Raw genomic sequence first — 12372 nt, 5'->3', positions numbered from 1 at the left:
ATATACCTGAAATAACAACAAAGGGTAACCAAGAATGCCATCAGAGCCGGGGACATCACACAGGAAACCTTCTAAGAAAGGGCAAGGGGGTCGAATAGCATCTCCGAGTTGCTCAAGAGTGACGTCAGCTTTAGCCTCGACGAACAAGACGCCTTCTCCATTGCAATCCACCATAAGCTTTCTGTTAGGCCCTTCCCTGAGCCTACCAGCCAAAGGGTAGTAGTACACCAATGCTCTACTTATTGCTTCCCTTATGATCACCGGAACGGGGTCTTTTCGGTTCGACATCGAAGGATTGTTCTTGCAGGCTATGATGACTGGTATCTGAAACCTTAAGCCTTCCTGGTCATCTATATCAGACAACATCTTTATTTCACGAGGAGTTGGCCTTGCCGGAGTTACAAGTTGTGGTTGCATTCGATAAACCTGAAATACTGGGGAGGATGGCAACGACATGACTTGCATGATATTCAAAACCTTAACAAAAAGATCGAGAAAGTGTTTGATGGCCACAAGAAAAACTACAATCTTGATGAATTTAGTTGCTATATATAGAGGAAATGTTGGAGCAGGATATGAATTCATATCACATGCCTGTATATACGTGTATTTGTTGGGTTATATGTCGACATATCACGCATGTATATACGTGCAATTGGACCAGCACCTTTCGGACCAGTAATGTCCACATCGGGTTATATGTGGACATGCATGCATATATTGTACTCTCAAGAATGCGCACAATTTTCATAATTTTATCACTTCAACGTGTGTGGTTGTTGCATTGTTGTTTTCAGGGCGTCCGTGAAGCACGAGCACGAGCACATCTCAACATCACCATAGCTATTATTGAAAGGTCGGAGACGGCGACTTGAGAGAGGAGAGGAAAGCATGTCAACCTTTCTTGGTTTTACTTTTGTATCTTTGGTTACGTGAAATAAACCTAGAAGGAAAGCTCGACGTACAACTTTGAAGTCCTGCATTTGCTGAGAGACCAATACAATCATTATGTACGTACGTTGTGTCATTTCTGTTTCGGGGCCGCGTACACGATTGCGAGGCTGCTAAAGCAACCATATGGGCTTGCTTGTGGTTGCATTCTAATTCAAATAAATCACTAGATTTACAACCCGCGCTTTGCCGCGGTGCACGTTTGTAATTGAAGCTGAAGAATACTTGATTACTTGATTGATGCAATTCTCTTTACATATACATCATAGAACATCAAATTCCATCAACAGTACACATTGCACATACATTATAATGATTATACACATGCATTATATATTACAAAAACAACACTTTGTTGTGTCATGTCCAAAAATAATAAATGCTTCAATTGTTTTGGTTTGTAGGTTCAGAAATCAGTCTGGAGTACGAAAGGTAATAAACATGAAATTGAAAATGAAAGAATTAGAATACAACTGAGAAATATAACATTGCGGACATCAGGTAAAGATTCAAGGCGACAGAAATATAATATTGGTGGTTGTAGACTGCTGAGTTTACTAACAGTGTAGCAAGTGTACAATCTCAAAAACACAATGCTAATTGTTTCCTCGAGACTAACACTACTAACTAAAATTGAAACATAATTGGATCAAATGTTTAGGAAAATTTGGAAAATTTTCTCTTACTTTTTACCATCACATTCCAAATGAGATCAGTTTTACATTCATTTTTCAAACCTCGTATTCATTCAACTGTGAGTTTCATGCCTAGAAACCACTGAAAAATAAACGAAGTATTAGTATGAATGTCTCAGCACATCAAGAAATACAATCAAATCCCAGATGGACTAAAGGCCATCTAAAATTGTAAGTTCTTAATCCTTCAACAGTTCAACTGAGTCAGACTTTTCTCAACATTAATCTAATGCTATCAAGTTTACTGTAAGGATTAGTATATCATATGCAAGAATATGGAAAAAAAGAAAAAAAGAAAAAAAAAAAAAGGACAGTTTGTCCATGCCTTTAGGATTCGAAAGAAAGAAAGAAAGCTATGATTATGTTATCAACCAAAGGTGCACAGTTTCAAGTTTTGTTATTCCAAGATAACTTAAATTCCCTGCAGTCTGAGACTATCTATGAAATTAGAAACTTTATCAGAAATGGACACTCACAATAAATGACCTCATAATAAATGGACACTCACAACTGCATTATACTCGTTTAAAATGATCACTGGCTGCAATACAGGCTCCACACCCCAAACCTAAACACATCACCAAAACATCAAACCAAAAGCCAAACTCAATAAATAAAAACTTAGTTGATTACTTTTATCAGACCTAGATGTTAAATTTCTCAATTTCGATACAACCCAATCAAAGTTTGTATCTTCGAAGAAAAATTGAGTAAATTAATCTTCCAATTCCTGCGGCCAACACCCAAATTCAAAACTAAACAACCAAATCGAAAAAAAAGTCATTATCAAATTCATCAATTTCCAAACAGAGAATGTATTTACCTGAAATGAAGAGCAGTGTTTATGAAAAATGCACAAATTGAAGAAGAGGTGATGTCAGAATTTTTCAATGGATATGATCTGAGCTTCAATTGGATCAGGCAACTTTCATATATACGCAGATTATTCAACAGTAGAACCCAACCTCCACATTCATCAAACTATGCTGAAATCCAAGAAATGACAATAACTCAGAATTCATAAGCAAGAAAAAAAAAATCCATAAACAGAACAAATAAGCTGTATTGTTCAAGAATCCTTCTAAAATTTTAATTGCGATTTCAACTTGAATTTACAGAAGAGGTCTGATATACCTGAATATGAAGAAGATGTATAAGAGCTCAATGTTCCGCAAATTAGATCCTGAATGCAACAACTGCACAAATCTTACAAAAAGAAAAAGAAACAAAGTAATTACATAACTCACCATAAATACAACTATACGTTATCAGAAGTATTTCAGTTAACTAATTTTTATTTTTGGGGTCTAACAAAAGTCAAGAAATAATACAATCATATTCCTAATGCAATCAGACCATTCTCCTATTGCTAAACCTGTCTCAGAGAGATATGAATCATGTGATGGTAACAACAAATATTTGCTTCTTTTTCTCTTGCCATCCAATGTTAATTGAAACACAAAAATGTGATAAAAAATGTTCCAAACAAAGAATTTAAAAAAAGAGTAGAAGCTTTCCAAGTTACATATAATATATTTTGGTTGCCTGGGTTCTAACTGAAAGTGAATTAGAGGAATCAGGAAATCAAGTATATCATGCACCAAATTCCAAGTTACAAATCGCAATGATAATGGAAAACCAATCAATATATCTCTTCTGATTAAGGAAAATTATTCATTACCTAGTCTTACAATTTATGAACTCGCATTGAAAAACCCCTCCTCTTCACTCATCCACGCAATCCTCCTTGTTGGCATCAACAGCCTCATTCTCTCCCAACTGTAATATAAAGCACTTAACATCCTTCTCAACTTCAGTGCCGGGATCTACGTCCCTAAATTTTACACAAATAGTTATTCAAGTCAGCCAAAACATAATCCATCTCAGCCAAAAAGACCAAGTATTTATCGAAGCACTCACACAATGAGAACAAAATAAACACAAAGCAATCCAGCTAGACTATATACTTCAATATGTTCAGATATATATGATTATATGGTATAAACATATCAATCTACTACCTAATCATTGGTCTAATAACTATTTGTTACTTGATTCCCTCACATATCATGAAACATGGAAAGCTTTCTAAAAAGAAGATATCTATTTCTCCCAGCACCACCAATAAACAGAAAACCCAGAAACCCAACACACCAAAATCATACCTTTAAAATTCGAAAAAAAAAGCTAGATGCTGGGAATTATAACCAAGCATTAAAACTGGCTGCAGTCCATGATTGGAACACACATATGCTGAAATTTTGTTATCATTAAGTCGAGGAAAGGAGCAATGTCTTCTCACTACCTATGCTGAAAAAAAGACGACGCATAGATCAAATTTGTTTATATCCAATAACAGAATTCAAATCCCTAACTGAATTAAACTCGTTCTCCAGTTTTAACCAACTAATACCCAAAGCTGCAAATTTTTAGAACAATGCTCAAAACACTCACGAAACCAAGCCATATGCAGCACCAATACTGAAAACAAAAACAAATGAAGTAAATCAGAACCTACCTACAGCTCCTTGATAACTCAATCAAATACTCCAATCTGTTCACACAAACCCATTACTTCTCAATCTCTGAAATCGCCAACTAAAATACCAAACCATCAGACATGAACAAACCCAATATGTTTCTTGCCCGGTTCGGATTTGAGAGAGAGCCAGGAGAGCGAAAGCGAGAGAGAACCCAAAACTATTCCACCACGCAGCCACCACCGCATTCAACCGGAAACAAAGCATCGAAAATCAAATTCACTATCAGAAAATGAAATCTGATAAGAAACTGTGGAGAAGTAAGACTTGGAAACCCCTGAAAATCAAAATTTAATATTTTCAGATCCCTTGGCCGGTGAGAAAATCGACGAAAGGGCAAAGGAAGAAAAAGCCCAAGCCCGAGACTGCACAGAAAAAGCCCAAGGCCACCCGAAGAACATACAATATCTCACATATAAACAAGCACATTCTCAAAATTTAGGGTTCCCACAACACATCATAGTGATGCGTACTCTGTTTGTTACTCAGCTGCATCCTAGTGTCACAGAGAGGAGACTCAGATCCGTCTTTGAGAAATATGGTCCTATTAAAAGAACAAATATTATTGCTTACCCTTGGAAGAAGAATTGTGCCTTTGTGGAGTTCGAACATGAGACTGATACTCAAGATGCCCTTGTGGACATGAACTTCAAAGATTTTCCAGATAAGTGGAAGTGGAAAGCATGTTATGCTCGCTCGGATGAACCGAGGGATACTGTTGAAGAACTACGATGGTATACTAGCTCAGATGAATCGAGTGAGACTGGTGAAGAAGAAGAAGAAGAACAACAAGAACAAGAAGAAGAAGATTCCAAACCAAGTGAGGCTGTTGAAGAAGATGACTGGCCACTGGACTTAAGTTGGTATCAGACCAATGATGCGAAATCGCGTACGCTGTTTGTTACTCAACTGCATCCAAGTGAAAACGAGAGAAGAATCAGATCAGCTTTTGAGAAGTATGGTCCTATTAAAAGGATAAAGATTATTGCTTACCCTTGGAAGAAGAATTGTGCCTTTGTGGAGTTCGAAACTGAGGCTGCTATTCAAGATGCCCTTGTGGACATGAACTTTAAATTTTTCCAGATAAGTGGAAGTGGAAAGTATGTTATGCCCGCTCGAATGAACGAGGAGAGCTTGTATGTTGAAGAAGAAAATGATTCTGAGCTTGTTGTAGCTGCAAGGCACACTACTTTTTCAAGAACTGTGAGCTTTGGAACTATTAGCGATGTTTTTAACTTTAATCATTGTCGTTGATACTTCTAAGCATGACACTGCTAAATAATAGTGAATGATTTGGTCACGTCTTTTGTGAGGTGCTTGCAGAACAAAGAAAACATTAGTAAGGATAAGATCTTGGTACACGTAAATGATCATCCTTTGTAAAATCTTAGTCATCAGGTTGTGGTGAACAAAAAATTAGGGACTAACTTTTGATTTTAAGCTTCTTGAGACCCAGACTCCAACCGTTTTAAATTATTTTCATGGTGGAACTTGTAAAACTATCAATATTTCCAGTAAGGGAGTTTCACTTACTCGACTGTTAGGGTTGTTACTACTTTACGCCCTATTGTAATACTCAAAAATTGAATTAAATAAGAAACTATTCCTTGTCTTCAAGAAAAAGTAAAGAGTACATTTCAATCAAATGACCATGTATCTGTATTAGTGACATCTAATCTTACACACACCGCCATCTATGAAGACTCTCCCGATTTTGAAACTTAAAATTTTATTAGTAACACCAACATGTAGTGGTTGGGATTGGAGGTGAGGAGCATCAGCGACCAACTCTGTTGGCAGGCGGCTGATGCGATCAGAGGTGAAGAGAGCCCTGCAAACCTTTTGGGCCGGGCCTTTTTGTGGCAAATATCTTAGCTCTAATGGGATTGGGTTGGGCTTGGGTCAATTTTTTTTTTTGTAGGTTTTGTTTTTTTGTTTTTGGTTTTGTTTAGGTTTAGTGGTCCATCCTCTTTGAGGGAGGGTTTTGGTTTTGGGTCGTCCCTTCTCTTTGAGCGAGGGTGTTTAGGAGTTTGATAGGTTGGTGTCGGGGTTGTGTCAATGGTTATGGTATCATTTCCGGAGACTGTTTTTACTTCGGTTAGTTCTTATTGTCAATGTAATGAGGAAGTTACATGTGCATAATAGTTTTGAAATATAGTGTTTGAATGTCGTTTCTTTTTTAGGTTGACTGTAGGGATGTATCGAGGCTTCTAGAATATGTTAGGTTACGGTTGAAACCTCTTCGGTTTTTGTCCATTGTAATCGTTGTTTGGGTAAGGAGGAGCATGAGACTTTATGTCCACCACCAAAATCTCATGGTTGTAACATTGGATTATTTATAATATAGAATTTTTCCTCTAAAAAAAATAATACCAACAAAACATAACCATAGGAAACTATTTGACAAAAAAAAATTATAGAAAATTAAACAAATGAGATCAAACAACTCATATATAGTGTTGGTCCCCAAATTGTCTTTTGGGTCTCACATTCAATTCCCACCCACACACTTGTATGATTTGGGCCGTAACCATGGACCATGATGACGCAAGCCCATACGCACAACCCAAATAAGCGCGTAGTGAAATAGGGCAACCAAACCCAGCCTTAAGTACTATAAATACATCGCTTACCTCCTCATTTTCTTCTTCAACCCTAAAAAAACCTCCGCAAACCCTAGCCGCTCTCCCCAAAAGCCGCCGCCATGGGTCGCCGCCCCGCCCGTTGCTACCGCCAGATCAAAAACAAACCCTACCCCAAGTCCCGCTTCTGCCGCGGAGTCCCCGACCCGAAGATCCGAATCTACGACGTCGGCATGAAGAAGAAAGGCGTCGACGAGTTCCCGTTCTGCGTCCACCTCGTCTCCTGGGAGAAGGAGAACGTCTCCAGCGAGGCTCTCGAGGCGGCGCGTATCGCGTGTAACAAGTACATGGCCAAGTTCGCCGGCAAAGACGCGTTCCATCTACGCGTTAGGGTTCATCCTTTCCATGTGCTCCGCATCAACAAGATGCTCTCCTGCGCCGGAGCCGATAGGCTTCAGACTGGTATGAGGGGAGCGTTTGGGAAGCCTCTTGGGACTTGCGCTAGGGTTGATATCGGACAGGTGTTGCTCTCTGTGAGGTGCAAGGACAGCAACAAGAACAATGCTTGTGAGGCTCTCAGGAGGGCTAAGTTCAAGTTCCCCGGTCGCCAGAAGATCATTGAGAGCAGGAAGTGGTGAGTATTTGCGCTAATTTTATTGTTTGATTTGTGGTTTTTATTGCAATTATTGTATTGTGCTTTTTTTTTTTTATTGGTTGTTGATTTATGCAATGGTTAGTTTGACCGGTGGTTAGATGTAATTAGGTGCAAAGATGTAGAATTACACCCGTAACATATATGGTAATAGTTTTTGTGTGTTGGCTAATGTTGGCAGATTGAGCTTAGAGTCTTACTAGTGTGAAACATAACCGTTGTTAGTGAAATGTGTGAGCTCATGATTACAGCTGAATTTATCATGTAGAATCTGAGCTCTTAATTTGATTATTTGTGCCATGAGTGTGTTTTTTACCATTGGTTTTGGATATTGAGGCGATTCATAACGATGAGCTGGTAGTGTTGGATCCTTGCATTCAGATTTAGCTATGTAGAGATTCAACATGTGTGAGGCGCAATGTCTCTTTGCTATGTTCCCTTGGAAGCTTATTGAGTATTGAGTTTTGGTCCTCTGTTTTTGTCTTGTGGGATTGAATCTTGTGCTACGAATTTGTTCTTTTCAGGGGATTTACCAAGTTCAACCGTGTTGACTATGTGAGATTGAAGTCAGAGAAACGCATCCTTCCTGATGGTGTCAATGCTAAGGTTAGTGAATTCCTAATGAATGAACCACATCTTGTAGTATTGCCATTTGGAATGTTGGTTTATGTATATGAACTAACAATTCTTATGTGGATATTGCAGCTCTTGGGATGCCACGGTTCTTTGGCTCTGCGTAAACCTGGGGAAGCATTCATTGACGCTGCTGCTTAGAATCTCGTCTAGGAATTGAATTCGTGTGATCCAATTTCTGTTTGTGCTTTAAATTCTGTTTGACTCTGAAAGTTTCAATTATTTTAAATTTGCATTTGTACTTTAATGACTGAAAAGATTATGTCTTTCATTTGGTACGCAAGTTTTGGGAAATATATCTCAGTTATGTCTTTCATTTGGTACGCAAGTTTTGGGAAATATATCTCAGTTAGTATTTTGCTTGAACGATATGTTTGCTGTTGAAGGCCTAATTTAAGTTATCAGAAAGCTTTTCTTTAGCAAAGTGTCTTCAACATATAACTCTAGCCAAATCATATCACATTTTCACATATTTGGTGGATAACGTTGCTCGAATTTGAACAGTCTGCGTGCATTTTCAAAATCTATCCTGTGGTGACGGTCTTGTATGATAAGCATGCTGTTGCATAGCTGGGGGTTGATAGTCACATTGCATTCATCAAGGTGTGACACTCCTAAATCACACAGGATATACAGCATTTAGTAGTGTAGCTGGATGAACATAAACATTCTCATATTGGTAGCATCACATACATCAAGGTGTGACAATCCCAAATCATAAACCGGGTCATACAGACATTCAGTATAGCTGGATAAACCTTCTCATATTGACAGTCAGATTCATAAAGGTATGACAAACCCGATTTGTAATCTGGATCCTACCATAGGTGGTTAAATACTCGTATTCTGAGTTGAAACACTGGATTTGTGATACATCACCATATCAGAGAAGCAGAATGTCACGGATGCGAAAACTTAGTTACAACTTCACTTGCTATGCTCTCTTTCTAAGTCTATATGGCAGTACAGCTTCACTTTTTGGGCTCTCAGGCAGAAGCTCTGGTGGAGTCTTCATGTCGATTATTTCAGGAGTGGTAGCTCTCTTCGACCTTTGTTTTTGGGAAGAGTCTCGGTCAGGCTTCTTGGCTGCCTTTGATGGTTTTCCAGCACTCTTAACTTTGTCCTTCTTGCAATGTTCTTGAGTTGTCACCTTAACTATGTAGATCTGCAGATATCAAATAAAATTAATATCTGAAAAGATGTGCACATTCTGAACCATCTAGACCAGCCTACAAATGTCACGAAGTGTCACTTGAAATGATAACCTAATTCTCATGCATAAACCTACCAAATTTGAAAAGCTGTTGATACATGTGTGAAGGAATAATACATATACTCGAGCATTGGAGAACTCAAACTGAAATTTAAATTCATTAGACAAAGATTTGTAGTAGAGATGTCGAACAGAATTTGTAGCTTCAGAAGAGGCTAAAACAGACAAGTTGTAAGAGATGCAGTTGGAAAAACTTCTACTAGATTTCCTGTGATCTCGCTCAACAGAGTTCCTGCTCCCTAGAGTGAAAAACTCACAGAATATGCAGATCCAAATCCAAATTTGTGCAAGTTAAAAATTGCAAATTTAATAGAGAGAACAAAAACAACGAGGATCAAAATGTAAAGGACAACACAAATTCCTCATGTAAAACCATGTCTAGAAGGGTCTTGCATGAAGTAACAGTGTCATCTTTACAGCTCAATGAATGTGGACTCTGTCAAAACATGCATATATACGATTTACTCATCCACAAAAGAAAACCATAGATCAACAAACTAACAACAGACCCAAAACAAAATAACATGAAAAGCTAATGAACAGGGAACAAGAAGTCTGGAATCATACATGCATTGAAATCTTATTTAAGGTTTAAGATACTGTAGTGTTACCATACTTGGACTACCTCAAAATTCCAGCTTATAGAGGTATATACAGATGCTATTAAACAAGTAACTGATCAAGGCATGTCTTAAAAGTCAATAACAACTCGACTGTCTTATCAGATTCCTACAAAAATATGTAATTTCTAGATTCATATCATAGACTATAAGCTCCATGGTGCAGTATATAAGATGTAATGATGCAGTTAACATGTTTGTATACACCATACCTTAAACCTTGTGGGTTCAACCAATTCAAACACAAGTGCATCACCATCGTCCAACTTGTGTTCCAAAGCAAACCCTCTCCAACCACCACTAAGACCAGTTCTCTTGGACAAGTATTTAGCATCACATTCATTGCCATCTTCATCCTCTAGTACCATATCAGAGTCCGATGATTTCGGGAGATGATCCTCACAGAATTTAGAAGGAAGACCCTTGTAATCGGAACAAGAATTGGTAAACAATTAGATTAGCAAATCAAGCAATAATACTATTTCACCACAACATGAATTGGTATTTCCATTTAAGCTAAAACCATCTATTATAAGTTAAAAAGAAAACTTCATTGCAACTCACCAACCAAAAACAGCTATAGACATGAGACCGAACCATCGATTTGACAAAAGAAGGATTTCCAGACTGCAGACTCTCTTGAAGCCGCTCTGCAGCTTTGAAAGCAGCACTCCTTTCTTCATAAGAAGCCATTCGGCATTCCTCTAAAGGCCTTGCAAGGTAGCTGTAATTCATTTCCAAACATCACTATCAACATCCATACAAGAGACACAATCAAGCACCATAAATTTCACACAGCAAAACATCTATTGTACCTTCCGAATGAAGATGAACTTGACCTCAACCTCTTCCTAGTCGGAAGACCTATGTCAACCTGCATTAGAAAATTTAAAAAGGGTTATGGGTTTTCTCATTTCAGAAGATTTAAAGCATGTACATCACTCACATCATCAACATATGATTGAATTGGGTTTCTCTGACGAGTAGAACGTCTCGGCTCAACTTCGAAAACAGTATTCTTTGCTTTCGGCTTCCAAACTCGCTGCAGCAACAATGACATTAGCAAAACACCAACACCAGTATTACAAGTATAAAAAACAAGCAAACAAGTTTTGGGTTTTTACCTGGGGCTTCTTCTCGGGAGCTGTGAGGTCAGACAGAGTTTTGGAAATCTGGGTGATTCCCAAATCCTTCAAAACAAAAACATAATTGGGAGTTCAACAAAAAAGATTGAAACTTTATGTAACAAAAATAAAAAAAGATTGAAACTTTATGGAGCAAAAAGTATATATGAAACTGGGAAGTGGGGATTGGAGGCAGTACAGACCTGAAATTTCTTCCTGTTTTCTTCAAGGCGTTTGTTACGAGCTTCTTCGTAAGGGGCTACCATTTTTTGGGTGCTTCCGAAACAAAGAGGCAAAGAGAGTGATGAATGTGTCGATTTAGTGGGCGGGCTGCTGCTTCAGGAACACTATATAAAACTTTCGAATTTCAAATTCACCTTTTAGCTAAGGCCTCACGACGTCGCTTCATCTCTTTATGGGGAAGGGGTAACTTCAGTAATATAGTCGTACCAACTAGTTTATTATTTAACAAGGTTATTAACTTATTTTTAACATTCATCTATCGAGATTTAACCGTTGGTATCAAAGTTTCATATATTTGACTTTTGAGCATGTCATGTGACACGTTTAACCTAATTCCCTATTAGATTCAATTTATGAATACAAAGTTATGTTCATGTTTAATACGATGAAATGACTTTTTTACTCACGGTAGCAAGCTATTTAACCGGTGGAAGTAAGATCATTTTCCCCAAGTTTCTCATGTACCAATGTGAGTACACGAGGGAGGACTGAACATCGGGTCCTGGAAAACATAGAGTTTAATCGGAGGCAAAATACAAATGATGTTCGTGTAGAGTTGATTTCCGATTTGTCTTCTTCAAATTTGTGACACCCTAAATCTTTACCCACATTACGCTCAGCCCCTCCAAGTTTCCACAATGACTACCCTCAGTAAAATAAAAACCTGCAGAGCATGCTAATGCATTAGCAGAAAAGCCAGGTTAGTTACCCTCTCCTCTATTAAAGAGTTTAGGAGAGGAGTTCCAACTGCAACTGCAAGTGCTACAAAGTCAAAAAAGAATTTCTGCCAAGAGATGCAAACAATGACCATACAAAGCAGTTTTACATCTACTTTTTTTGGGTAATGCCTGCGTCTGGTATAAAATCTACTTAGTTAATAGTTAACAGAAGTAATTGTTATTATTTGCAACTAATACATGTCATAATGAATTAATCATTCAAATACTTTCCAATAAAAACATGGGATCCACAGCAGTTGTAATCTAATTGAAAGAGAAGATGGATAAAAGTGACACTAATCTAATTTAATCAGACAACCCAATTTTCTTCAGTGTCTAT

General features: G+C 37.9%; 3 protein-coding genes across 3 annotated transcripts in view; 1 reads left to right on the top strand and 2 right to left on the bottom strand.

The window, feature by feature from the left end:
- LOC101314164 (benzyl alcohol O-benzoyltransferase-like) overlaps nt 1-507 on the bottom strand; it is a 1638-nt gene extending 1131 nt beyond the window's left edge. The window contains exon 1 of the mRNA XM_004294663.1: nt 7-507. Coding sequence (XP_004294711.1) covers nt 7-465 — 459 coding nt within the window. The 5' untranslated portion in view covers nt 466-507. The remainder of the gene's footprint in view (nt 1-6) is intronic.
- LOC101314446 (60S ribosomal protein L10-like) lies at nt 27-8541 on the top strand. Its single transcript, XM_004294664.1, has 4 exons — nt 27-54; nt 6841-7402; nt 7945-8026; nt 8126-8541. The coding sequence occupies exons 2-4, from the start codon at nt 6891-6893 to the stop codon at nt 8192-8194; spliced, it is 663 nt and encodes a 220-aa protein (XP_004294712.1). The 5' UTR covers nt 27-54; nt 6841-6890; the 3' UTR covers nt 8195-8541.
- Nucleotides 8542-8987: 446 nt separating this feature from the next.
- On the bottom strand, nt 8988-11336 carry LOC101298877 (putative B3 domain-containing protein At5g58280-like). Its single transcript, XM_004295958.1, has 7 exons — nt 11274-11336; nt 11071-11136; nt 10893-10988; nt 10762-10820; nt 10511-10670; nt 10159-10368; nt 8988-9218 (listed from the first exon to the last, which is right to left on the bottom strand). Exons 1-7 carry the CDS (start codon nt 11334-11336, stop codon nt 8988-8990), a joined length of 885 nt encoding a protein of 294 aa, XP_004296006.1.
- Nucleotides 11337-12372: the final 1036 nt, after the last annotated feature.

This window comes from Fragaria vesca, linkage group LG3 (genome assembly GCF_000184155.1).
Source record: "Fragaria vesca subsp. vesca linkage group LG3, FraVesHawaii_1.0, whole genome shotgun sequence".
NCBI classification, from domain to species: Eukaryota; Viridiplantae; Streptophyta; class Magnoliopsida; order Rosales; family Rosaceae; genus Fragaria; species Fragaria vesca.
Note: the sequence above shows the minus strand (reverse complement) of the source record. Positions and strands in the feature narration are given on the sequence as shown.